The 27302-nt window shown below is 43.8% G+C and overlaps 2 protein-coding genes across 3 annotated transcripts in view; both read left to right on the plus strand.

Annotated features, from left to right (window-relative positions):
- Positions 1 to 5674: 5674 nt before the first annotated feature.
- On the plus strand, positions 5675 to 8184 carry SMIM19 (small integral membrane protein 19). Its single transcript, XM_074903964.1, has 3 exons — positions 5675 to 5871; positions 5990 to 6114; positions 7290 to 8184. The coding sequence occupies exons 1-3, from the start codon at positions 5711 to 5713 to the stop codon at positions 7358 to 7360; spliced, it is 357 nt and encodes a 118-aa protein (XP_074760065.1). The 5' UTR covers positions 5675 to 5710; the 3' UTR covers positions 7361 to 8184.
- A 730-nt stretch (positions 8185 to 8914) lies between these two features.
- SLC20A2 (solute carrier family 20 member 2) overlaps positions 8915 to 27302 on the plus strand; it is a 58348-nt gene continuing 39960 nt past the window's right edge. For both annotated transcript variants that reach the window (XM_074905438.1, XM_074905442.1), the window contains exon 1: positions 8915 to 9036. The gene's annotated coding sequence lies outside the window, so the exon portion shown is untranslated. The remainder of the gene's footprint in view (positions 9037 to 27302) is intronic.

Here is a 27302-nt window from a genome sequence, read left to right on the forward strand (position 1 = left end):
CTTTAACTTGCTCATGGTATTTCTGTACTTTACTGTCCCTTTTAATCTCAACCTGGTGCAACCTCAACTGAGTTTGAGTGTCACCTCCTTCCAGTCTTTCAGTAAAATCAGAGCCCTCTCCATCTTTCTGCTCTTCTCCACTAACCCCTTCCACAATCTCAAGATTGCATAAACCCCATCCTTCCCACATTTCCAGCTTCTTTTCCCTTAAAGAGGCAAAGCCTCACCAAGAGGGAAGAAGTGGCCGGGCAGCCCCACGTGCAGTTGCCTCCTTTCTTTACAGTTCTCCCTGCTGCTGGGCATTCCAGTTTTCACCACCAACGACAGCCTTGGATAAACTTTTGGGGGCTTTGCTGCCTCAGTACAAGCAGCTCTTATATGTCTAGTGGAAAACATCAAAGGATAGAGAACAGGAAGAGGCCTGTTCACAGCTGGAAGCCTGCAAAGCCCTTCTCTCCTCATCCCCTCCCCAGCCAGCTCTAGACCAGTGGAAATGTGCCAAGACCACTGCCACAGCTCTGTCTAACGTCAACAACAGTTGCTGGTTCTCATCTCAAGCTTAAATCAAGGGGCCCACATTCGCTGTCCTTTCCCACAAAAGATGTTTCTCCTGGGATGGTTATTTCTTCAATATGAGGGTGGTGAAGCACTGGCACAGGTTTCCCAGAGAAGCTGTGGCTGCCCCCTCCCTGGCAGTGTTCAAGGCCAGGTTGGACGGGGCTTTGAGCAACCTGGGCTAGTGGAAGGTGTCCCTGCCCATGGCAGGGGGGTTGGAACTGGATGGTCTTTAAGGTCCCTTCCAACCCAAACCATTCTATGATTCTGTGATTGCCAGGTTTCCTACTGTATGTTCCTCCATCCCAAAAGTCCAGCCAAAGAAGCTGCAAAAAGATGCAGGTGACACAAAGAGAAGGACTGTTACTGTGCTTATCTCCTTCGGAAAACTTCAGAGGAGGTTCCCCAAACCACCCTAGGTGGTCAGTGTCAAGGTCCCAGTGGTCCCAGGGTTTTTGTTTGCTACCATCACCCAGATGAAGACCTTGGGTCTGGCATCTTGCCCAGGCACAGGACAACCCTTTTGCTGAGGTCAGTGATCTTCACCACCTTGCCCTTCCCTTTTGGGCAGTGTCTCCTCTGCCACTGCTGCAGCAGTCCCACAGCACAGCCTGCCCACCCATCCGACCAGCTAGACAAAGAATCAGAGACCATCTCCCATACTCAAGAAATAGCACCTGATTCCCACACTGAACCTGCCTGGGAACACTGCTGTGCCAGCAGTAGGGGGAGCAGGGAGAGCTAGGACATGCCAGCTGAGCCAGTCTGGCTGTGGGTGCCAACTATCTCAGGGCAGCTGGATCCATACTGGCATGGCACGGCATGGTATGCTCTACTCTTGGTGCGATGCTGTTGCCAAAACAAATTCCCAGTGGATTTCCTGGTAAAGTTTAGCCCTTAGCAGATAGGTTTGTACCACAGAATACAGAAGGGAAACAGCCTGTCTCAGAGCAGAGTCCCAGGTTCAGTTCAAACCCACTGCTCCTTTCTTTTTCTCCTCAGACATCCAAAGAATAGCACTGTCAAGGTTATGCTGTTTTTCTTTCCAAATTGCCTGCTGGCTGTAGGCTTCTAGGTGGCTGAAGTCTGACGTAGTCTGTTTCCCTTTGTGTGCTGTTGGTTTCAGACTACATCCTAGAAGTACTCTTACAACACTAAATTCTTCGCAGGTGAGCCTTTATGGCAACTCATCTGTATGTTGAACGCCATCAGCTGTAAAAGGTATTGCATGCATATGCACACCAGCTGCTATGTAGGCCTGGATAAACGCCGAGGAAATAAAATGGACAAAACCCATTTAACCGAACAGAGTTTCTTTTTTTTTTTTTTTTTTTTCTTTTTTGAAGGATACTTTTAAAGTCCGTGTTACTCTGTATTTAATGGAGTGGTAACTATTAAGTCTATCAGAAATTCAGAATACCACACAAACTTTTTGAAATTCTATCACAAGCTCTAAAACAGTATTTTCCTTTGGTGCCACATAAACAAAACATCAGATCATTATCTTTGTGAAATAGAGGCACTTTTGTTTGCCAAATATAATTTGTGAGATATTTGGCAGAATTTGCAACTGTAAACCAATTCTATCATTATGACTGTAATGACTTACCAACAGTCAAGAGACCCTGGGAACAAGAAAAAAGTGGTTCTCAAGTTCTTCTAGCATGATATAATGTGTATATTTGTAGAATTCATCCAAATAAATTATATGTTAGATGGTACTTTTTAAAAAAAAAAGGATTTTGTGGTTTTATTTTAATTGAAATACTGTATACTTGAGGTGACCACATGATTTCCAATAATTGTCAGTCTGTGTTCTGAAGTCTATAATCCAGTATTTATCAGGATTAAATGGTGAATATATTTACATTACAGTGATATTTATGTTTCAGCAATTTCTGATTCTGTTTAGCTTTGGGTAACTCAAAATCCATTAAAAATTATTTATTTATATATAGCAACAGATTCTTGGGCCCTAATTTTCAAAAGAACAAGCTTACTGTTAGATTCCAGCATTCACATTTTGGATACAAAGTAACTGCATTTTCAAAACTGATAATGTTCAGCAGCTTTCAGTCAAACTTACAGAAGCTGCTGGATGCTAAGGACTTTTGGAAAATGAATTCTTTCCTTGTACAGCTGGAAGACCCTTTTTAGCAATTCTCTTGATAAATCTATGGGACTGAAGTGGGTGCTTTTATCAAGTACATGCTAGATTTCTTTGTGGAATGAACAAAGTTCCCACTTTTGTAAAAGCTGGGATTTTGTGTTTGTTTAAATTAATCACGCAGCTATGTGTTTCTCTCCCTGAGAGCTGGTTCCTGTGGGGGTTGCGTCTGACCCACAGTTGAAACTCCCCAGGCTTATTTGCTACTTGTGTAATGTTGAAAATCTAGCCACTAAGCTTGGGCCTCTATTAGCTATGCTTTGCCAGAACAACTTGTGCCAATGCCATATATTAATATTATATATTGTTTGCTGCCTACATGCACTGGTCACAGACCAGGATCCTGGAGGTCAGATATACAGGCACAGCACAAAATGACAGTCCTTTCCCTACAAGCAACTTTAGTATAAGAAAATGGGAAAACAAATTATGTCCTCATGAATTGACAGCATACCCAAGCGTTGGTTTTCCCATCCCACCGCATTCAAGCTACGAATAAATGTGCTACATAATCTACATGGACAGGTCACACCATTTCTTGTGCACATAACAACAACTGCAAGACCTGACTTTACCCTGACCAAATTCAACAGCAGCTTGCATTCCCCTTTCTGAGGGTGTTTCAGGAGCCTAAGACTGAAACAAAAGCCCAAGCTATAAAAGTAAATAACAGTGTACGAGGACAAGCTAACCTAGGCTTAAAAGTTAACCAGCTTTGGTATTTGAACCAGGTTCCTCAAGGAAGTCATGCAGAAGGCCTATGCCCCCAGAACTCCTATTGGCCACAGGCCACACTCCCCAAAAAGGGAAGATCACCCCTTTTTCTCAAGTTTGCCAGGCTGTCACACTCACTGCAGTGCCAGATGTTCTGCTTCTCAACCTAACCCTGTCCTACCCACTGCTTAACATTTGCTAACTTCAGAGGGGTATGTGGGGGAAAAAAAATATCTCTGCCTGTCTTCTAGGTTGGCGGTGGGTGGATTATCTGAGCCTCAAATTGAACATTTAATTAAATCAAGCAAAACAGGCACCTGCTGAGCAAGGCAGAGTCTGTTCCTGCATGCTGGAGGCTGCAGAGAAAACCCTGAGACCTAAGTCATGCTTTGTGGATGCGAGCCTTGGTTTCCTCTGGACAGAAAGCTGGGTGCAGAGTCCTGGGGCATTCCAGTCCCTTCCCAGGTTGTCCAGAGCAGAGCTGCAGGCTTAACACAAAAAGCACCTTTAGATGCAGCTTAAATACAGCTTCTCTACACCCCATACAAGGCAGCCTGATCTCAACTGAGGTCTAGAGGTAGTAATGAAATATAAAGCGCACTCAAGTTTGTTTATTCTTTCCACTTTTCTTCCAGAGATGTGCAATGTTTTCTTGTCAGGCCTATTAGCAGAAAAGTTCAACACAGCAAAAAAGCACACAAAAAGCCTCAACTTCACGGGAAACTGTTTAAAATCACTTAATTAACTGGCTTGTGTCATGTTGTGTAAGTGATAGATGCCTTTTTTTTTTTTCTCTTAGTGGTTTCTACAGTTTTTTTGTGCATGGGTGCCATACCAATTTAATGACCTAGAATTATGTCTAATTGCTATTTTTCTCTTTCCCACACCATGTGGGACAAGGAACTTTTCTCATGATAACAGTGCCTTAGCTTTTTATTTTTTTATATTGTCATTTTCACTCACATCCTTTTATGCCCTGATCTGAGGCCTCTTAAAATGAATCTGTTCCATAGCATGGAAAGAGAATGACTTGGCACACCTTGCACCAAGAAGACGGCTCCCCAAAGGGTGGAGTTTCCCCAGGCTGGTTGAGCATTTGCAAAACCAGTGGCATCCAAGCAAGGTGTCTAGACTCCCTCAGCAAGGGATCAGAGCACTTCCTGTGCACAGGAGGATTTGTTCTGCATGTTTGACATAGGTTAGATGAATCATGCCCTAAAAATAGTTGTTTTTTCCCCTTATTGTCTTATAAAGGGTGAAGACAAATAACTGCAACGTAAGCACATACCCCAAATATGCATAAAGCAAAGGGAGATGAAATCGTATCCAGAGTATACACTGTAATAGTTCTAGCATCTGACGGAAGATATAGTAAAAGGAGGTATCAGGGCCAGAGGTGGATAGAAAGAAGCAAGAGAGTATAGAGGACAGCACACCTAACCTGTCATGTAGCTCAAACATACCACATCACGGGGTAAAAAAAAAAAAAAGCATGTTTATGTATGTCTTAGAACATCCTCTGCCTAGTTAATCTGCACCCATTAAGCAGTTCAGACTTTTCAAGTTTCTAAACTGAAATGCTTGCCCTGCTCCACCTTTTCTGCCAAAGCATAATCCCACAATTGTGCTTTTTGGCATCAGGAGCATATGGAGCATAGGAGGAAGCTATGTTGCTCCAGCATCTGAATATCCAGCAACTCCCATTTTGGCACCAAAAAAAAAAAAAAAAGCAAAGCAAGATTTTTCAGAAAGTGCTTTTTCTATTTTGACAACCTAAACTGTCATATTTAGTTCCTACATGAAGAGTGAAAGCTTGTGACAATCTGAACCTCCTTTTTCTCTTGACACCACGCATTCCTGAGATACATCCCACATGATTCCCCTGCCACAGAGCGAGCACCAGCCCCGGCGGGTGAAGGTGCTTTGGACTCCACGCCTGTCAGGCTTTCGGAGCTGCTGAACTCACGCACCTCTGCTGGGCCTCCACCCGCCTGCACGTTTCCCCTCCGGCGCTGTTAGGCCCCCCGTGCTTGCATCCCCCGAGAGACGAACTGTCACCCACGTCTGTCCAACCCCCCAAGGAATGGTAGCGAGAGGGGAAATAAGAGCGTGGGGAGGGTGGCGTGGGGAGCGGCCCGAGGCCGCTCGCTGCCCCGCTCCGAGCCCCCCGAGATGGCGGCAGGGAGGCCGAGGCGCCGCACCTCGCGCTGACGTCACTTCCCGCCCGCCTTGCGCGCGCCGCCGGGGGGCCGCCCCTGCCGGCCGTTCTCCCCCATGGCGGCGGCGGCAGCCGGGGGGGCAGGCGGCGGCGGCTCGGCGGCGCTGGGCGACAGCGGCGCCATCGACTACTCGGTGCACGAAGCGTGGAACGAGGCCACCAACGTCTACCTGCTGGTGGTGCTGGCCAGCCTCGCCCTGCTGGTCTACGCGCGGCGGTGAGGGGAGGCCGCGGGGCGGGGGGGAGGCCGCGGGGCGGGGCGAGGGCTCCCGCCGGGAAGCGGCCGCGCCGGCCCCACGTGTACCGCCGTGCTCACCGCCTTGCTCCCCTGGCAGGAACAAGAGGAGGATCATGCGCATCTTCACCCTGCCCCCAGCCGCCGAGACGCCGCCCGAGCCCAACTTCTACGACAGCATGAAGAAGATCCGCCTGCGGCAGCAGCTGGAGATGTACTCCATCGGTGAGTCAAAAGAGAGAGGGGGCTCCACCCCCAACACCCCCGGCCTGCGGGTTACCGGGGGGCGGTTTCTGCAGGGGCGGCTTCGAGCCCGCCTGTCCTCGTGCGGTGGGGACAGCAGGGTGGAAGCCCAGTCCTGTCGCACCCCACGCAGGCAGGGGTTCTGCAGGAGCGCGGGTCACAGTATGGAGGCCTGAGGAGGTATGGAGTGGGGGAGCAGCCATGCAGTTCTCTTCTAGCTGTCCAAACGAATCCAGTGTTGAAGTTAAAAAGAGCTGGGAATGGCTGAATATTGTCAAAACGTGGATGGAATTGTAAAAGTTGAAAGTACTGCAGAATCACGACTAATTCAGCTAAATAAACAAGTTTTACTGTACCAGCAAGTGTTGGCACTCCCATCTTAACGCTGAAGGTCAGGATGGAGATAGGAAGGAGCCCCATGGCTGATATTTCAGAGGTCCAATTCAGAGAAACACCTGTACTCTTTTCACATCTGCCACACGTGCATGCCTAGAGGGCATATGGGCAAGAAATACTTAATGAGTTGAAACCACCTTTTAAATGTAAACATTTCATGTGAATATTCTTAAACCAGGCCATTGTATTCTGTAAGAACTAAAAAAGGATGTGCTACTTACAGAGGAATGCCTGCTGGCGTTCATTGTTGTTGTTGTTTTTTTTTTCCACGCACACAAGTCTTTGATCCCCTTTGCCTTGCTAACCAGATTAATTTTGAAGTCAATGTAGTTGTTAGCTTGTGGCTTGTATGTTGTGGAGGAGATGAGTGATGTGGAGATCAACCGTGTGACTAATGAGTTGTTCAGGTCATCTGTAATAATTACTTATGAAGCCATAGTCTTTAATTTTTTTTTTTCTTAAATGAAAGGACCTGAATGGAATCATAGTTCTCTGCCATTAATTTACTGACATTTTGCTGTGATCCTGCTGTTCGGCCTTTTCAAGGCCATATGCTAAAGGACTAGTTCCACACAGTGACCGAAACTTCCCCTTGGGTGGCTAAGTGGTGAAATTACATTCTCTTATCTTGAGTCTGTTTCTTGATTGTTATCATATTTATACGTGTATATCTATAGATATGTATACATGCACACACGTGTATATATACATGTATGTAATAAATGGTACAATTGTTGTTGATCATTGTTTCTTTTTTTCAGCTAGGAAGTATGAACAGCAACAGCAGCAGCCACCAAAACAGACTGAAAGTGTACAGCTCTCAGTGGAATGACGACCACAATTGTAGGAACTCAGGATATATTTCCAGTGCTGATGATAAGAGTCAGTGTGGAGCCAGTTTCAATGCCTCTTAACTGATACATAGCTGAAGGCAAGGGGGAAAGGAAGGGGACTCCCCTAAGAACTTTGTTCTCTGTAGCTTTTCTCTGAGCCCTGTGAAGTAAACTGAGTACCTACTGAAACAAGCAGCATGAGAGTACCCAACACAGGGCAGACCAGCTCAGAGAAAGCTCTGAGGGTAGAGAAGTGCAGTCTTACCAATGGTTTACATTACTCCTCTCTCTGCCGGCACCTTGGAAATGAGCTCCTACCTTGTCTGGTAACGGCACCCTAGAGAAAGCAAGGCAGTACGTATCTGCCTGGAAACCCTTGTTCCTTGATCATGCACTGTTGGATTTACTGAATGCGTTCAGTAAATGTGAATGAAGATACTGTGGCCTTACTGCCTAGCGAAGGTGAACAGCTTTGAGAGCCCGGAGTGTCGCTGGCCGTAGTGCAGACAGATTCTGCTCTCTCTGTCTGTGTGGGAGTAGTGTATGCAATACTGCGAACCTTTCCTGGAGAAGCTCCGAAAACTGAGAAGTACACAGTGAATTGCATGTCTGGAAGACACAAAGCCGATACTATAATGTTAATAGCAAAGGTGGTTAGCCTAATTTTGTCAAACTACTTTAAAGAATGGGATAAGAATTTGCATAACAGAAAGATCATGGCTTATCCAGGAGAGCCATCATGCCCCAGTTACTTCTATCTTTCTAGGTAAATCACAGAATAATGCAGAAATTACTTAATAAAAGCATCTAATGATGAAAACTCCTTGAAGATGTATCACGCTGTAATTCCTGCGACTTGGGTAGGTTGAGTGGTGAACAGCACACTAACAAACAGCACAGACAGCTGGGAGCGGGTGCCCAGAAAGGTGGGGGGTTTTTTTCCATTTCTGTGCAAAAATGTATGGAGTCGGTGGTAAACAGCACTGCAGTTCCATTCAGACACGAGGAAACTTGGCTTCGTTCACGAAATTTTGTTTATTAGATCGAAATTATCTGTACTCTAAGTCTGTAGGGACGGTAAAACGTGATGTGGGCCGCGCTGACCGTGGCAGGAGGCGGCTCAGCGCGTTTCCCCGGTGAGAAGGGCTCGTTTGGGTGAAGAACTGCCGTCTCGCCACCCGCGCCGACGGCCCCTTTTAGCAGCTTCCCGGCGCGCCGCCGAGGAAAACCGAAGCGTAACTCGGCGGGGCCGAGGGCTGGCGGGAGGAAGCTCCGTCCCCACGCAGCCACGGGGCGGAGGACGCCGACACCCCCGGGCCTGCCGGCGGCTCGCCCGCGCTGCCTGGCCTCCTCCCGCCGCTGCCTCCCGAGTGCCTCTCCCTTCCTACGTTACTCCGGCCGTAGGAAGACCCGGACCGCAGCACCTCCTCCCCGGTACTTACGCGGGACAGGGGCCCGCGGGTGCCAGCCCGGCGGAGGGCCCTCTGCGCGCGTCCCCGTCCGCCTCCCGGAAGCGGCGCCCCTCCCTCTCCCCCCGCCCGCAGCGACCTCCGACCTCACTTCCTGCTGCCGCTTCCGCCTCCGGGCCGCGCCGGTCGCCGCTGCCGCCGCCGCTGCCGCTCTTGCTGCCGCCGCTGCCGCCGCTGCTCGGAGGCCGGAGGGCGCCCGCCGGGCGGTGAGTGGGGCCGCGGCGGGGCACACGCGCGGGGGCGCCCCGCCCTCGCCCCTCCCCTCGCCCCGTCCGCCCTGAGGGGAGGGGGGGGGGCGCCTCACCGGCGGCGGCGGCGGCGCGCGGGGACCGGCGTGAGGCGGGAAGGGGCCGCCCGAGTGGAAAGCGCGGGCGGGGGGGGGCAAGGCCGGGAGCGGGGCGGCTCCGCTTGAGGCCCTCGGGCGGACTGCGTGCTGCCGGGCCGGCCGGCCGGGCTTTTACCTCCACACACACCCCCCTCCTCGGGAGGGCTCTCCGCCTCCTGTGCCCGGCGTCGCCCTGAGCCGGGGCGGCGGGCTCATGGCTGCACCGAATGCTCAGCCCCGCTCCCCGGCAGCGCTGCCCTCCCGAGCCGTCAGCCAGGGAACGGGCAGCGCGGGGACGAGTCCTGCCTGATGGCGCATCTTCTGTAACGCCGGCCGGGGCTGCTGCCCTCCGCAGCCGCCCGGTGCGGCTCCGTGCCTTCAGTAAAGCAGCGTGTCAGAACGAACCCCTTCTTTCCCGTGCACTAAGCCCAGCCGTCTCGCTGTCTGTAGCTGACAGTTTTACAATTTTCCTCTCAGCTGAGCTGGGAGCTCAGCGAAGCGCTTGGAAATCTCGAGCGGCTTGCCGCTCCGCTTGTGTCCGTGGACCTGAGGTAGTGGGACGAGTGTCTATCAAACTTGCTTGTTGAGACAAAACATTTTTAAGGAGAAGCAATAAAAGCAAAAGCTTTTCCAAGGTGCGTACCTTTTGCATTTGCTAGGGCGTTAGAAGAACGCTCGAGCCGTGAGCAAAGTAGTGGTAGTTTTGGAACAAAGTAGTGGTAGTGGTTTGTTTTCCTGACTTCGGTGCAGCTATTGAAGTTCTGTCCCCGCAAAACTATATCCTGGTTTGTTGGGTTTATATGTCAGTTTTACAGTTCAAGTATGCTTTGGGATGGAAGGTGCAGTCAGCTTTTGAAATTCTATCTCAGATTTCTGCCATGATTTTTACTCGTTAATTTATGATACTGCGTGTAGGGAAAAAGTGCTTTCTTTAACTCGTAGTAACAAATCGGTGCCTAAAAGCAGAGGCAGATAGGGCAGAGATAACAGATCTATTTTTTCTGGCTCCATTCATAGTAGTCGGGCTTGTAGGCACACAGAGGAGCAGATTCTCAAACTCTCATGGAACTTTGTTCATGCTGAACTATTAGATGTCTTGGATGGGGAAAGCTTGTGACCTTTAAAAAAATTGTGCCAAAGTTATCTTTAGTCGCGTTTATTTTTGAGAATGCTGTACAGAGGCAAGACTTTCTAGCTTACCCAATACTGTTTAGAAAGCTATTATGATATACAGATTCAGTGGTGTCTGATCACACAAAGCATTCAAGAGAAGGCTTTCAAAGCAGTTAAAACTTTGCGTCTATAAGGTATCACAAAAAAGTGTTAACAAGATGCTCTCAATTACAACTTGGATGTTTTCGAGAATGTGACCGCTCTGTTGTGTCCATGGGAGCTGCTAAACAGTCAGATCTTTGTAAATAAATGCAGTCTTCAGATGGAGTTACAACCATAAGTCTCTAATCTTGCATGGAAACTATAATCTGTTAAGTGGTGGAAAAGTCATCTCCTCCTAACTGAAATGTGGCTGGCTACATTTTATACTCAGTGCTGTACAGAAGATCAAAGCTTTTTAGATAGAGCTTTATAAAGTCTGTGAAAAGGCTCAAAGAGCTTTATAAAGTCTGTGAAAAGGCTCAAAAAGGCCTTAAATATTTCTAAGCTATGAGTGCGGCTGTGTTTGAAGCTGAAGAGATTGTAAACTCTGTGAGCCTTGTAGTGAAAATATCTTCTCCCCTGCGTGAGCATTTTGAGTTTCGGTCCAATGTTACATGCCCAGAGAGTATGAATTGGCATGTGCTAGCCGAGCCCAGATGAGAACGTAGCCTGTAGGAGCTGCAGTGGTGCCTTATAGCCATAAGAGTTACGAATTTTAGCAGTGTGACACGGGTGGTGCTAAACTTCCTCTCAGACTTCCCTTCCAAAACTGCCTGATCGATTGAGAAGACCTGCAGAGGAAGCCTTTGCTGATGCCAGTAGAAGCTCTGAAAATGGGGAGAAGATCCCAGTGCCTTCATCTGAGGACTGTTTGTGGGGAAGCTTCTTCAATGCAGTGCAAAATTATTCATTGAGAATATTCTAACCTGTGATGAATCTTTCTGTAATTTACATTTTGCATATATGATTAAGCAGCATTGGCCAAAAGCCTGGTGATGGCACACAGCTCTGGAATGTCTCCCTGTTGCCTGAGCAGTTTATTCATGTTAGCTTACTTCCGTGAGCATAATCACTCCTTTTAAAGTCCTCCTTGAACTCAGGAGTGCCGCTGCTATTGAGCAAGCCAAAATTATACACGCTGGAGAAAGGTGGGTATGTTGCAACACAACCTCCCTTTCAGAGGAATTGAAAAGATTTTGCCCTGGCCCTAATTTCTACATTAAAGAGATTGAAAATTGTCACTACGTGCCTTCTTCAATGGGGAAGAAGCATCTTGTGGGAAAACCTGTTATTAACTCTGTGATGTCTTTGGCCTGTTATGTGTAAAGAGCAATAGTGTTTGGAGGAGGCCTGCTGACAAAGTGCAGTTTTCAGTCACAGCTGCCTACACTCCGAATCAGAAGTAGTGATCAAAAGGCGTTCCTTTTCCCCTCCAAACACTTAAACCGTGTTTTAGTCATGGTAGGGAACCTGGGTGATGTCATCTACTTTATTAATGTAGTCACTCAAACAAAAAGGCAGCACTTGATCTTCTTGAGACAAGGCTGCCACTGAAGAGCAGAAGGTTTCAGTGCCTCAGGCCCCTGAGAATGGAGGTAAGATCCTTTACTTTGCAGCCCTGTTTCTGATGTGGCATAAGAGTTAAGGGCTAAGAACAAGTTTATTGTAAACTAACGAGCTCCATCAGAAATTGTTGTTGCCTCGGTCGGCAGGACTCCCTGCTGGCTAAGGGACAGATACCGAGTATGGCCAGAGATACTGACTGCTGGCAGAACACCCCAAATTCAGCACAAATGTCTCATGAGAAATCTATTGTCAGGGAGTGGAAATCAGTGCTACTTCTTCCATAACAGAAGACAAGAGGGAGAGGGGAAAAAAAAGCGCAAACCCCATGTTGTGTTAAGAACAAAAGGCTCAGGATTTTTTTAGGCAGGAAAAATCCTGCCTTTATAACTTCTTTTCCAACTCTCGGATAAAAAAGGGCTGATAAAACTTCTCAGTGCTCAGTTGTCTCTGAAATCTGTGTTTACAAGGAGAAGGCTAAGAACCTTTTTAAGAATGAAGGTGCGTTGCCCGATTTTTGCAAGGAATGTCTAAGCTTTGGGTGTTACTTTAATAAAAATAATTCCTGATCTTTTTATGGAATGTCTAAACCCTGGGCGTTACTTTAATAAAAATAACTTCAAACTCCAAGATTAACAGAATTGCTAAAAGGAGTTAGTTCTCAATGAGAAAAACAATAAACTGAATTTGGAATTTCTGAACCAAGCCCTCGAAGGCAATTTGTGGCAAAACTCCAGAAAAATAAAATCTCATTTTAACTTCTTTCTCATTTAGAACTAGGCACTGCTTTGAAAAGTGTTTCTCCCCTTGAAGAGGCCTAGGAAGGAGATGTTTTAGGAGAACAGAGTTTAATTTTAATCTAGCAGTAAAATGAATTAAGAATCTTGAGAAGGGGCTGCTCAAATTAGGGATTTGCTGAAATTGGAGTCTGACAAAACACCTTGCACTTGTGCGTCTGAAGAACTTAGATCCTGAGTCTGCAAAGGAGTAGCCCCCTGCAGTTTCTGTAAGCACGGCTATCCGACTTTAAGGAAATGGTTTTAGACATCCATGATGTACAGAAGGCATGCATGGATCTATAGCTTGCCCCTGAGAAAGACCGTGGTTTGGACAAGATTATAGAAACATTTGTCTTTTTTGTAATGGAATAGAATGAGTATTTTGAAAAGACTCGGCCGGCAGGAGGGCTGTATTGCTTTCCAAAATATCCTCTGGAACATCCTGAAAACATAGTCTGTAATATGCTCTTGAGTGACAGTGTAGGGTGTGAAGCATAAATTCCTGAGCAGGAAAGATGTATGTTGGTTGTGCAATGGGAGACTCCACGTGATCTCGTTATTTATGGCGCTTCTCTCAGATGTCTTTCTGGGACTCGAACAGCTGCTGTGAACTTTACCCAGCACAGAGTACTCGGTATGTTTGAAGGACTGTGTTTTGCCGTTGCTCAGATCGTGGTGTGTGCTCTGATGAGCAATATTAGAACCAACTTCTGTGACACCGGTTGTAAAAACAGAACAGAACTTAGGGAACCCTTTTACCAGTTGATGAAAAGTGTAAAGTGGGGAAAAAAAGTAATATCATCTTCCATAGCTTTGGTGGTGGGCATCAAGGAGTAATAGTTGAAGGCATCCGATTTCTTTATAGTGCAATATGGAAGGAGGTGTGGACTGACAGAGGAGGAAGACTTGCTTTTTCTTTTCAGAGGGAGGGTCAAAAGGGTAGAGGCAGAGGTGCAGGCTTTTTCAGTCTTATCTCTTTTCTTCATGGCCATCTTGTTAAATGGCAGCAACCATTGTTTGCAGGAATTTTCCTTCTCTTTACTAAAGAGCTGTGGCTCGTCGTGCATTTTGATGTGTGGTAGTGCTATTGCTAAATAGATCCAAATCTACAGTCAGATAAAGCTTGGAATAATTGATGCTCTTAGCTCAAATAAATAACCGAGTTCACATGATCTGTAAGTGGCCAGCAGATTTTTTTTCTTAGGCAAAGTATGTACTGCTTGTATTGCACATTTATTTAAAGCTAATTTTAGCACAACGGATTGAGAATTCTAGCAGCCAAAAATACTGATGTTGAGTCCGTTAAAAGATTTCCTTACCCAGACTCTATTTTTGTGACAAACAGAAAATATCACATCTTTTTGACTTCATATTCAGTAATGACTCAAAAGCAATGAAAGCGTTGCACTCGAGGCCTCCAAGATTACTTTTGCCACTGCTGATGGGAGAATTGTTCTGTATCATTACTGTCTTCTCTTTCAACCTCAGCAAATCCTGAAATGCCAAAGGCAAACCACTCGATGGCTGATCAGAGGTCCTGGAGATGCTGGCATGGCAGTGCTCTGAAACTTGTGGCTTGGACCACTGTATGAGCATTGCTTAAGAGCATTGTAAAAGTACTCTTGTTCAGTGTGTCGTCTTTACACATGTGAGACAGAAGAACAGGAAAGCGTTTATGGCCTCTTAGAAAGTGTTAAGATCATTACTCGGGAACAGAGTTTCGAAGAACTGCCATGTAACTGTTAAACAGCATGGGGAGGTCATTGAGAAGTATGCAATGGGACAACTTAGCTGTCATTGAGACCTGTGGTTTTATTGACTAATCAGTATGCGATACTCAAATAGAGAAAAAAGTTGCATGTGGTTGTATTACTTAATGAGCTAATTGTTAGCAAAGTGGTGCCTCCTACCAGTTCTGTTAGTGTCATTTTGATCATTAAAGCTCCATTTGGTTATGAACCATAGGCTGGGGCAGGAGTTTTCTCTGGGCCGGATGGTTGCCTGAAGATCCTTCTAAAGAGGGATGAAATAGTGTAATTTTCTTTTCAGCTGAGGCAAAAAAGTATCCTCTTGCCATAATTCACAAGTTCCAAGCCCGTAATCAAAACACTTGCGGTAAAACAGTGACGGCTATGTGGTGTTTCTCACAGATGCCGTAAAAACTCTGTCATCCCCTTGGGGGGCTATCTTCCTATGAGATATCAGCCCGACCTACTCTTTCTCTCCTAAAGACTTTGGGATTAAGAACCTGTGGCTTGTGGTCCAAAGTTTTAGCTCCAGGGGCTGGAAGAAGAAACTGTAGCCCAAACAGTTACTGAAAGCAGGACTGTTTTGGGGAGACGGGAGGATGTACAACTCCAGGTTGCCTAAAGAGTCTCCCTTCCTTGTCTGCTGCTTGCATATATCATTATATTATTTTTTCCCTAAACTTTTGTTAAGTGTAGATGTGGCTTTATACCTTGATGCCTCTTGCAAGCGTTGTGTGAGCAGAAATGGCAGTGACTAATTGCACTGGAGCTTTAGTAAGTACTTGGCATAATAGTTATGATACTCATGAGCTCATCCATAAGTAACAACACAGGCTAAAGTTACTGCATAGAGGAACTGCAGCCCACAGGAACATCAGCCGAGAAAAAAATTGGATTGGTTTTGCTTGGTTGGACACTGTTGTTCTTTATACAGGCATGGAGATGGCAGGGGGATTCTTTGCTCAAATGGAGAGGTTCCTGTGTAACCTTGCAAAGACCAGCATGGTATGCTTCTTGTCTGTTCTTTTATAACTATATTTAACAGAATCTCGGAAGGAATGGGTTCAAAGAGTGCATCACAGGGCAAAACAGTTTGCTTATAAGGGTGGCAAGTCTGGAGTGTAAAACACCAGAAAAGTGAGCTTGCAAGATCTGGAAGAGGAGAGGGCCTGGTGTAATTCTGGTGGAGCTGCCAGCTTCCAGCAGATCCCAGAAATTTAGCGTAACAGAAGTGTTGCTGGATGACTGATGGAAGCTGCTAAATTGTTGCCTTAACTGCCCTCAGATTAGGTTCCTGGTCTGTAACAGAGCACAGTATGACATGGGAGTTTATGGTGCAAGCTGGACTGGAGCCCTGGGAAGGGTAAGAGGGGTTAATAGCTGTGCTAGTTCCCATAGTGCAAGGACAAAGGGATGTTTAAATGAAATTGAAAATCATTACATTTGAAACCTGGCATAATTGTACAACATGATATTACCAAGGCCAAAAGTTTAGTTGGATTCCAAGCAGACCTGGACTTTTATATATATAATGACAATGTCCAGAGTTGCAGTAAATAGGATTAAAAATAAATTAAACATATAAACCTTCATGCTAATTGATGAGGTCAGGAAGGAATTTCCCCTTTGGGTGAATTACATCATTGTTCACTACCCGAGCTGTTCCACCTTCTGAAGCATCTGGTCCCGATCACAGGAGGCAGGATTCTCAAACAGATGGACCAAACAATCTGACCTGTCGTGGCAGTGCTTAGCTTACCCTGCCTGGGTAGGATCTTGTTGAAAGGGTTTGAGAAGAATTTTTTTTTTTTAGGGTTTTCTGAGGCCACCTGTACTGGAATGTACATCTGCTTTTCCAGTTTCTCATTGGTGAAAGAGGACAGCTGTTGACCAAGTGCCTTTAATGAATCCTGACAAGTGCCTGCTAACACAGTAGCAGCAGCCTGCTTAAAGATGAAGGCTGTGGTAGACACATAGACACATTGCTGTATTTCTTCGTACTTAAAAAGTAGCTCTGTGAGCAGCTGAACTAGTGAAGATGAGAGTTTTCTGCAGCTTTCTTAGTTTTGGTGGCACTGTGGTACGTTAAACATCTTCCCTTCTTTCTTTACATTACACAGCAGTACCATGAGCATCCCTGATATTCCCAACAACAGTGTCTGATCAGCCTCTCGCTGCCTTGTAGTTCTTGGATATATTTAATCAAAATGTGATGTGTCTCTGTGAGCCAGGCATGTTGCTCAGGGGGCTGCCTCAGTTACTTATTCTGCAAGCCTGTTGTAGGATTGAGCACCTATGAAATCTCCATCCTTTGCCATCAGATTAGGTTGAAATTGGCCTTATAATTTATGCTTCTTTGCATGGGATAGTAGGTGTGGTTATCTGTTGTTTCCTAGGGAAACAAAGAAAAATAGCAGTCTTCTAAGCAAGTTGGCATGAAATATTTTTTCTCTCAAAGCAATTACATGCATGAACAGTTACGCCAAATAATTGAGGCATGTGTGCCTTTAAAACATGCACTGTTTAATTTTAAGACTTTCTCTAAGGTATAAGGGGAAGGCTTCCTTGCCAAAATACCGTAATTGAGTTAACAATCCAGGAGGTTTCTGTGTTTTGTTACTGAGCTACAAAATTCTTCTGCTGGTGTTGGCTGCTATGAAGATCAAAGTTAGAAGTACCAGCCTGCCAGTAAATTGTGTCTTCAAAAGAAAACTGAAAATTCCTTGGTTGTTCCAGGTGACATGCAGTGTCAGATCTTTTTTGACAATTATTAATCTTTTGCTGCAGTTCTCTTTCTGCATGCAACAGTGAGCAGCCTGGATGTGTTGTAATCTGTATGGTGCATATGCTGAGTGTAGACATCTGATTAATGAGTGAGGATGTCAACAGTAAATTGAATTACTTGTCCGCAGTTAATTTCTGGTGCTTGGAGAGAATATGGAGTTACGATGATTATGGAACAGTGAAATTGTGGTTTCTGTTTCTTTTATACAGCGGTCATCATGATAAAAGATTAAGGATCACTGTGATATAAAATAATTGGATGGTATCTGGATGTGTTCTGGATGTCCTGCTGACGGGACATTGTGTGGCTGCCTCAGCTTTTGTGCTCTGTAAGCTCTTGAAATCTGTGATAGTTGCCTTTCCTGATAGGCGACAGGGTGTTTCTCAATAGCAGGCATGATCACTGAGGCACAGGCTTTCAGGATTGTTTGCCTCCTAAGCATTTCTGAGGGTAAGGACTTCTTCAAGAGTTCAGAACTGAGGGAATATGTATTTTTCTTTGACATATAATCCCTTCATAGCAAATACATTTCTGTCCTGTTACTTAACAGCTATTGTTTCTGCAATACCCAGAGCGTTGTCAGAAGGTTTCTTTGACCGCCCGAGGCTTAGTTATCTCCTCTACTGCCATGTGCAAGAAACAAAGCCAAGACTTTTTGTGCTCGGATGGGACTCTGTTCCTATAGCTGTAATTGAGTTAACAGTGTAAGAGAGCTGAAATGACCCATCGTTTCTCTGGGAGGAGTTAGTGAAGAGCTATGCTGTCTTTCGGAGTGAAGTGTGCCCCATGGATGGAGTATGCTGCTGTCAAATGCTTTTGCAGAAGAAAGGAGGATTTCAGATGGGAGGTGGAATTCTGAGAATTTGAGATGGTAGCTGATAAGAGGTGGGATCTGCTCTGCCTCTGCTAGGAAGAGATTTTGGTGCTAATGTTTATTTAAAGATGGCCTTAACCCTAAAAGGGAGATAAAATTGCTTTCGTGCTTCTGTCTCACTGAGAGCTGGCTGGCAGAATGGTTTTGGTGCCTGCTTATCTGCCCTGAAGGCTTCATGGCTGGGGACGCTGCAGAAATCATTTCCCCTGCACCCCTTCATTCATTGAGCACTCAGGCAAAATTGTGAGCCAGCAAATGGTTTGGGCTGCTTGTTTGGACGCAAGATGGCTGTGTCTCCATTTCGTGTATGAGTCATCCCTCTGCCTTTTTATTGTTAGGCTCTGAACAGTGCTGCTCTTGGCTTTGGGCCCACTCGATCCCAAGTTGTGGATGGCAGAAACAGATAGGCAAGTCCCTTCCACCCGAACCTCAAACTTTATGACATGATTTTGGGAACAAAGACATGCTGAAAATACCTTAGACCTTTGTCACCTTGTAGTTACACTGCTGTAATGCAGAGGAAGTGTCTCTGGTAAAAATGCAAACATACAGTGGAAGTTGTGTAGATTAAGGAGCAGTGGGAAAAATAGAGGAGAGGCTCACATCTTTATTTTTCATCTCGGTTGTGGGCTAGAGCTTTACTTACTTGGACAAAGGGGTCCTGCGTAAAGATAACTTGCATTGTTTTCAGTAGCGGATAAGTTAGTAGATGGGTCAGTGGTTTCTTTTAGTTGAGCTGACTGCCTCAGACTAGTTTGGCAAGCTTGGCAACTGATGATGTTTTCCAGAGTATGTAAGGCTAGCCGGTACAGGATTTCTCCTGCTCGTCATATCAGGAATGGAGGTGCAGATTGGGAGATTTCATTGGTTACCCCAATTTTGGCACGTGATGTTTACATACGTAGTTTGGCAAAACTTTGCTTTTGTGAAAGGAACTCTTTATTTCCTAAAAGGAACTTGAATGAAAGTTGGGATTTTATTAAAGACACAGAGGCATATTATTATTCATCTTTCCTTGCTTCATCCCTGTGATGTTTCCTGTTTTGCTTCTTGAGATACAGGTGTCATGATGAGGAGCTTCTCAGAAACAGAAGTGGATGATGAGTGGAGATGAAGAAATCATACATTTAAGAAGTTGGCTCAAGTTTCCGTTACAGGCATGGAAAGTTTCTGAGACCAAGCCATGCGAGAAGAACATGAGTAAAGAAGAGGGAGATGTAGACCCAGACTTTCTAGAAGGGATTGCAGGATTTGAGAGGACGCTGCACAAACATCACGTAGTTTTCTTGCTTATTCATTTACCTGCGCCCCTGGATTGTAATACTTTGTTTGCATATCTGTTTGGAAATTGAAAAATCCCCTCACTTCTGTGTCTTTAATATAATCATGGCTTCAAGCTTGTTTTAGGAAGAGCAGAACATCACTGTAGTTCTTATTTGTGGATTAGATAGCTGCTGCTCTGTACTTAAAATCAATTTTGTTTTTTTTGTAGAAACGTACATTGAATATGGAGAGGATCAGACTATGACCATTATGAAATAGGAAATCAGGGTTTGCTTGCATTTAATAAACACCCTTTGCATAGAAAGTGTGACAGGTGCATAGGGAAAAGAAAAAAAAAAAGTGCTAGCCCTCTAATTTGAGTAACCTTATAATGTATTGTTCTTATGCTGTCCTCAGACAGATGTCAGAATCAAATATTAATCAGTTCAGTATTTTTATTTAACTGTTGATCACAAAAATATTCCAGATAGGTAAGATTTCTTGGCAAGGCTATGGGGTTTTAAGAGCTTTTTAGAAAGGTAATTTTGTGAACATTCGGCTGTTATGTGAAGTATCTCCAAGGAAATACTAGCCGTGCAGTCCAGCAAGTTACGAGCTGTGAACAGACTTAATTGTAGTAAGTCTCTGATACGGAGTTACTAAGATTTCAACACACAAGTATTTAAAATTTTAAAATTAAATGTAAATTCCTATTTTAGACAGTGTTGTTGGTAGAGGCAAAGAGCATCTTATCTGGTGTTTTATCCTTAATAAAAGGCTATGGCTGTTTTTGCATCCTGACTGAATATTTGGCCTTTAAGAGTATATAATTAGATGGAAGAGTAAAAGCAGTTGTTAAAGGACTGTTTTTCTAATAAAAATAGTTTGAAATCATATAATTTTAGTTTCTTCCAAATAGATATGATTAGTGTGTTGGAAATTGTTTTACAGTGGATATAAAGGGAACAGTTGAGAGACAGTGGCTGAGAATGTGTCCAGCTATTTTTGTAGCTAAGCGTTACATTTTTTCAGTCTCTTTAGTTAGATATTTCCATACAGTTGAACAGCTAAATTACAATTGGATACAAAAACTATTTGCACTTAGTAATGTTTATATTTTAAAATAGATTTTATTGTACTAATTGATAAGTAAATCTCCATGACTGTGAGAAAACCATAGCCTATATTATTACTTTGACAGAAATTTGAATATGGGATAGTATTGTCTGTATCATATAAAAATGTTTTCATGGATTTTTAGCTGCTGAAACTGAAATCAATAAACTTCAGTTACTGTTGTTGACTGGAACAAGTAAATCTGCACATTTCTGTTTTCTTCGTACTACCTCTGCCTCTACATTCACCTAGTGTTTCTTCCAGCATTACTTCTTTCATGGTATTTGCCTTCTTTAGGTCGACCTGTGAGGCACTCTTGTGGGTTTTTGCATGTTCTTGTAGAAGACTTTCTTAATGGAGAACTGTGCCTCTGAGTTTGTGCAATTACTTTGTTCTCTGAATAAACCCTAGAGAATTCCAGACAAAATAAAATCCCAGGATAAGTAGAGTAGCCAGTAGGCCAGTTTATAATTTTTTTTTCATATTTTCAATATATTTGTCAGTAACTGATGATTTTTTTAAAGTAGATACAGAATGGTCTTATGCACACATGATTTTCACATTAGATTAGTGACATCAGTGTATCCCAGATTGAATGTATATAGTGAACAACATATGGTCTGTGTTCTAGAGAATGGAAAACGCTTTTTGCTTGGTTGAGAAATTTTTAAAACTAGAAAGGATTATGTTTATTTTACACCCCTGGTACTTTGGATTTGAAAGAGACAAACTTGTAATATAGCCCAAATTAATTGTAATCTGTTTAGTTATTTGTATTAAATGAAGTGATTCAAAGGTGTTTATGTCTGCTGAAGTTTTAAAGAAAACAAAATCACATAGTGGGAGATAATTGGCTAAATGTTTGGAGACAGTGTTGATTGAAATATTAAGCCCGTTTTGGAAGTAAAATATTCTACCATTTCAGAACAACTGTTTTCATATAATTTTATTAATTTAATTTAATTCAATATCTGGTTAATTCAAGGCTGAGGAACTGATTGACAGTTGAAAAAATGACACAATTTTCCCTTTTAAATTTATGTGTGGAAGAGCTGGAAGAGGAAATGATTTCTGTGACTTCTGAAGGTCTCAGTGACCAGAAACAACCAGTTGTTTATTAATTATAGATTCTTTATTTCTTTAAAAGAAAAAATATTTTATATACTTTTTTTCTTAGTATTTAGGTTCTTCACAGATGATCCACTTGCTCATTTGTTTTGTGGGTAACAGTGGGTTTCCTTATGACAGAGGTAGACTGTGATCCCTTCCAAGTCTTGCAAGAAATGTGCTCCACACTCAGGGAACTCTCTTCACATGGCATGCTTGTCATACTTGGCTGCATAGATTTTTATTTACTTTTTTAGGTTTTCTCCTTTTTTGCTTGATTTTTTTCCCGATAGTTCAGCACTCTGGGAATTTGCACCCTGCCTTGGAGTGGTGTGGCTCTTTCAGAGCTCGTATGGAGCAGAGAGGCCTGTGTCAGCACTGCACCACTCCCATTGTCAGGTAGATCATTTTCTGCAAGGGAAATGCATAGATCTAGAGTCCTCATTCAAGCTGTGGTGGGCATATCAGGATCCTGGCATGGCCTCTGATTAGTGCCCTTCTCCAGAAAGCCAGGGAAGAGGGAAGGTTCCTCATGGAATCGCCTTTGCTATTCCTCACCTCTCGGCAGCATCCATGCTATCCTTCTTCCTCTGGGAAACCGTCAGGGTGCTGTAATGCATCACTATCATCAGCACAGCTTAGCTATAAACACATTTTTTCGAAGAATGAGACACAGTAGCGACTGGTGCTGTTTGCTGTTACCGTGTACTTAAAGAAATATCTTCTGTACCTTAATGACTTTCTCTACTTTTTGTAGCCTCTGTGTCAGCAAAGCAGAGGAATTTTAGCTGTTCAAGCTCTTGCCACAGACAAATAAGCTCATCACTTCACTGGAGGTAATGTGTGTCCTGTTTTCCTGCCCATACCTTTAGGAAGACTCTTTGTGCTCCACCTGGACATGGGCGCTGGATTGCTGAAGCACAAATGCTAATGTTACCAGGGTTTGCTCCCGGGCTTGGAAAACCCTAAATAAAACATGGAGCCATCTCTCCGTGAGCAGTAACTCATCTGAGGGAGGGAGTTCTTGATAACAAGATCACTGACCAAGCCACTATATTGAGCTGGTTTGTAGGTCTGCTTTTCCTGTGATTTTTGTGCTAATTCTTGCACAGACAGGAGAAGCACTGGAGTGAAACTTTTTCCTCTGCAAAAGATAAAGCCTAATTTTTCTTGACCTGCTTCACAGGATCGCATGCCCTTAGTAAGACCTCTTGGAGGTGTTCACTGAGCCAAGTACCCGACTATGGGACATTCTTTGGCATGTTGCATTGGCAGTGTTTTAATTGCTAGCCAATGTGACAAGTCTGTTGGCCACCTGTTTGCTCCAGCAGCATTGTCAACCTATAGTGAAGCAGCAGCCATATTAACTCTGCCTTGTGGATAGAACTCAAGGTTTTTTGCTTCACCATCATACTCCTCATGTCTCTAGCAGCAAAGGCTACAGGAGATAGGTGTGGACCTTTACATGGACTCTGAAGAAGTGAGATCAGCAGCTACTGGACTTTGAAGGGGGGGAGGGGACAGGAACAGGCCTATTAGTTGGCTGATGCCATTCTTTGCATGTTCTCCAGACAGTATTAGTCACAGTCACCAGCTTACTGGTGTAATATTTGGCTTCTATTCCTATGAAATTAAGCCAAGATCACAGTTTTCATTGCTGTTTCCACCTTTATATCTTTATTACTGCAATGCTCGTAGGAAAAAAAGTCAGAATTTTCATTGCCACAATGTATTGGCCTCATCTACTTCCACTTATTCCCATAACCCCAGTCAGCACCTCTGAATGTTATCGTTCCTCCTCTCTTTGGTTATACCCCTGGTCCTTTTCTCCCTCTGGCATTCAGCTGGCTCATTTCAGCAGTGCTTGGTCTTCTGTCCTGCTGGCCACACTGATTTTGGAGGTTGTCAGTGAGAGCCAGCCAGTGTGGTTTGGCATGTTGATAGCTACTCACTCACTCCAGTTCCCTTTGAAGAGAGAGAGTTGCTGGACTCTGGGGAGCCCCAGCCATCACTTCAGGCTCAATGGGAAAAGACTCCACAGCGGTTATTCTCTGAAACCCAAACCAAAATGGAAATGGCAGGAATCTGGGGCTTGAGGTGTCAGGTTTCCTTTATCTGAAAAATTTGCATTGTTGACTTTTTGGCAACCACACTCTGGCTTTTTACCAAGGAGATCTTTGCATAAGCCTCTGAATTTGCAAAATGCATATTTTTGAATTGCCACAGGGCAGTTTCATGGGCAGTTTTTATGTTTTGTGTAAAGGCAGTATAGGTTCATTAGTAATTCAGGATAATGCTTCCTGAGTTGTCAGCCGTAGCCAGAGCTTTTCAAAATACTTTGGCCATGCTAGTGACTGTCTTCAGATATGGGGCTGGGGAGGCAAAATGGTGGATTAAGCTCAGGGAGGCTCTGAGCAGCATTCACTCCTCTCCGTGGACTTAGTGTGGACATAATATGCTCAGTCTCTGGTCAATCAGCCACAGTCATGAGCGATACAAGTCTGGTTCCCGTCATTAACTGGGACAGTACTTGAATCAGTGCTGGCCAAAGCCTTGCTCTTGCTCCTTCAGAGTGGGTTTGCTGCCTTTGAACTCCTCCTGACTCGGCATGGGCTTGTGCTGAGGCAAGGGTTGGAGCCAGCCTGGCTCTCCCAGGCCACACAACACCCGGAGCCTGTGTCATCCTCTGTGCCAGCCCTAGCCTCTGGCAACTCCAGTTGTGGGTTCTTCCTTTTCATTTTCCCAGGGCTCGTTTGCCTAACAGACAAGTGTGATCTCAAGTAGAGTCATGCTCTGTAACATGGCAGCCCTCCCTGCAAGCCTATGTGAGCAAAGCCAATTCAGCTCAACCATGGGGAGTGGAAGTGTCCTGCCTGGGGTGAGATGTCCTCTTTGAGAGCCCTATGTCTTGCTGGAAAAAGAGATTTGGATGACAGTGTGACAGAGTTCAGAGCCATCAAGAAAGCCCATCCAAATGGTTTGCTTCCTCAGAGCAGATGAGTTGCTCTGTCCCTGAATGCCAAGTGACTTTATAATTTTTATGTCTACCACATTAGATTTTCCAGAGAGTCCCTGAGATGTTTTTTTCTTGCAGTGAAACACGGATGCATCTCCTTCTATTTGGAGATTATTCTGATAGATAACAGAATGTGTTGGAGCTTGCTACCCAATATACAAAAGCAGATGTGCTTTTATAGGTTGGACCTGGCTCTTTCCAGCTTGAACTGTGTTTGTAGCTATCTGCAGAGCAGATATTCAGAGTTTTGTTGGTATTTGTTAGACCCAATGGACTTACCGAAGCACCCAGAAATGGTGCTGTGTTTGGCAGAGCTGAGTTAACTCTCCGTTAGCATCAAGGACCTCAGGGCTGATTTCTAGGTAATGATCAGCACATGGTGGTGTCCTGCTTCAAGTCCCCCCTTGTATAGATGGTCACAGGGGCCTTCAAAACAAGAAAGAAGGGTATTGCAAGAGCTGGATTTCTTTGAGATACTGTGTGATACCTGTGCAGTCATCTGCCACCCATTTTCATTCCTCCTTATTAATTTTATTTTCCTTCTTTGTAGATTGAGGGTAAATAAGGGTTCCTAGGCAGGGTCAGGGGCAAAAATACTGATAAGGGAAACAAAAAATCCCCTGTTCCAGCTGCTTATGGCTCCCAATTTTAGAATACCAGCAGGTATGTGAAAGCCCAAAAGCTTCCATTGCTGGTCAGTAACCTTATTTAAATTGGCACAATGTAACTGGAACAACATCCTGTAGCTTTCAGATATTTTTCTTGTATTTCTCTTTCTGACCAAATGCAGTTTATAGGTATTGAGGTCTTCATTCTTACAGGTTGTTATTTTAGAAAATTAAAATCATCTGCCATTATTTTCTACTCAAAATGTAAGTATTTTAAAATAAGTATAATTGCGTCGTATATAGATATAATGTAGCCTTCCCATCTGAATGGCAAAAAGGCCAGTTACATTTGATTTAAAAGTTAAATTCTGTTGCAAATTAACCTTGTTTTAGTGGTTATTGGTAAATGAGAACCTGGACATCTGTCAGAAAATAGCTGATACAAAACAAAGGAAGTTTAAAATTAATTATTTAAATTGGCATGTCGTATTACATTTTTAAAACCAGAATATAAATCTGCCTACTGTTGGTTTGTTGAATCAAACAGGGATCTCTCAATTCTGGATTTACCAGAATAAATTACAATTAAAAAAAACCCTGTGATATCTGATCAAGACTGTGATATATATTTATTATTTCTACAAATATTTGATTTGATGGGAACCAAACTGGTGCTGCCATTGCCAAAAGCCAATCCTCATCATTTATTCTGTGGTCATATAAATTTTCCTTTGCCTGCTTCTTTAGTGGTATCACAAATTGTAACTCTCTTTAATGGTCAACCTATCTTGGCTTGAAATTTTCCCATGCCTGAGGTCCACAATGCTGATGTAGCAGAACAAAAACTTTGAAGATATTTCCTTTTCTCTGTGCAGTTTATTATATCCTTTGCTTTGCGTGTAGTTCAAGCTCTGAAGCTTAGGTCAGTAAGAAACCACCGTTGTGGTCAGGCTGGCTCATGGGAAGTGGCACTGAAATGCTTCCAGTTTGCTGTTCTCTTGGGTCCGAGATGATTCCCACAGGTTGGGGCTGCAACTTCTGGCTTTTGAGATCAATGTAGATACCTCCCAAATGTCTTTTGACAGTGTTTTTATCTGCATATGCATGCTGGTGGTGGTTACTCTCGGCTGGGTGAATGGTCCTTTAAGGAGAACTAAGGTGGGTTGACCATTCCAATTTGAGCTTTTCCAAGGCAGACATCAACAACTTGTCAGCTATGAAGAGAACATGAAGTAATATTTAACATTTTTTTTATTTTTTTTTTTTTTTTTTTTACTTTATAAAGTTAAATAAGTGCTCCAGGAAAGTTTCTGTGTTTGTTTATTCACTTCCTCAAAACCTTGGAATCCAGACCTATAAATACAGGCTGACTTCATGTTTACAATTATGATTGCTCTCATTTGAACTGATTGGCACTACTTGTAAAAAAAAAAAAAAAAGGTATTAAGATATGTTTAGATCTGCAGGAAAGGATTCATATTCTTCTCATTAAAATACGATGCTTTTGTACATAAGGGAAAACAAGTGTGGAAGTATCAACCTTTCTCACTTTTCTAAAACTAGGAAGCCTGTTTGCCAGCTGTGACAGAAGTAAAAGGAAAGACTTTGCAACCACACTTAAGAGATGTAGCTTTTCTCAAAGTTAACAGCTATATTGCAAGCTTAATAGTAGTTGGGTATTGACCTTAAATAAAGAGTCAGCATTTCTTACAAAGAATCATGGCCTGATAGTTATTTTTTTGGTTTGTTTTGTTTTGGGTTTTTTTTTTGGTTTTAATCTCATTTCTGCATTGCAGATATCTAGCTGGAGTTTTGCCTTAATTTGTTTTAGAAGATAATGCAGGTTTACTAATCCATGTGACTTTTCTTAAGAAATGTAAACCTCTTTTTAGATATATCAGATTATCCCTGAATATAATCTGCAGCTGAATTTAACCAATTTAGAAATTTTTTGCCTCCTTGTTAAGAAATATTCAAACTTGAAAAAATAGATGAGGTAAGAATTACGTTTCCAAGTCTGTGTTTACGGAACTAAATTGATGATTTGTTTTTTCTCAAATGTTTAGGATGCAGAAAATGTGCCAATTTAAGTTTATTGTGTTGCAACATGATGCCATGGCTTTGAGTGACTCA

The sequence above is a fragment of the Athene noctua genome, chromosome 4 (assembly GCF_965140245.1).
Source record: "Athene noctua chromosome 4, bAthNoc1.hap1.1, whole genome shotgun sequence".
Lineage (NCBI taxonomy): Eukaryota > Metazoa > Chordata > Aves > Strigiformes > Strigidae > Athene > Athene noctua.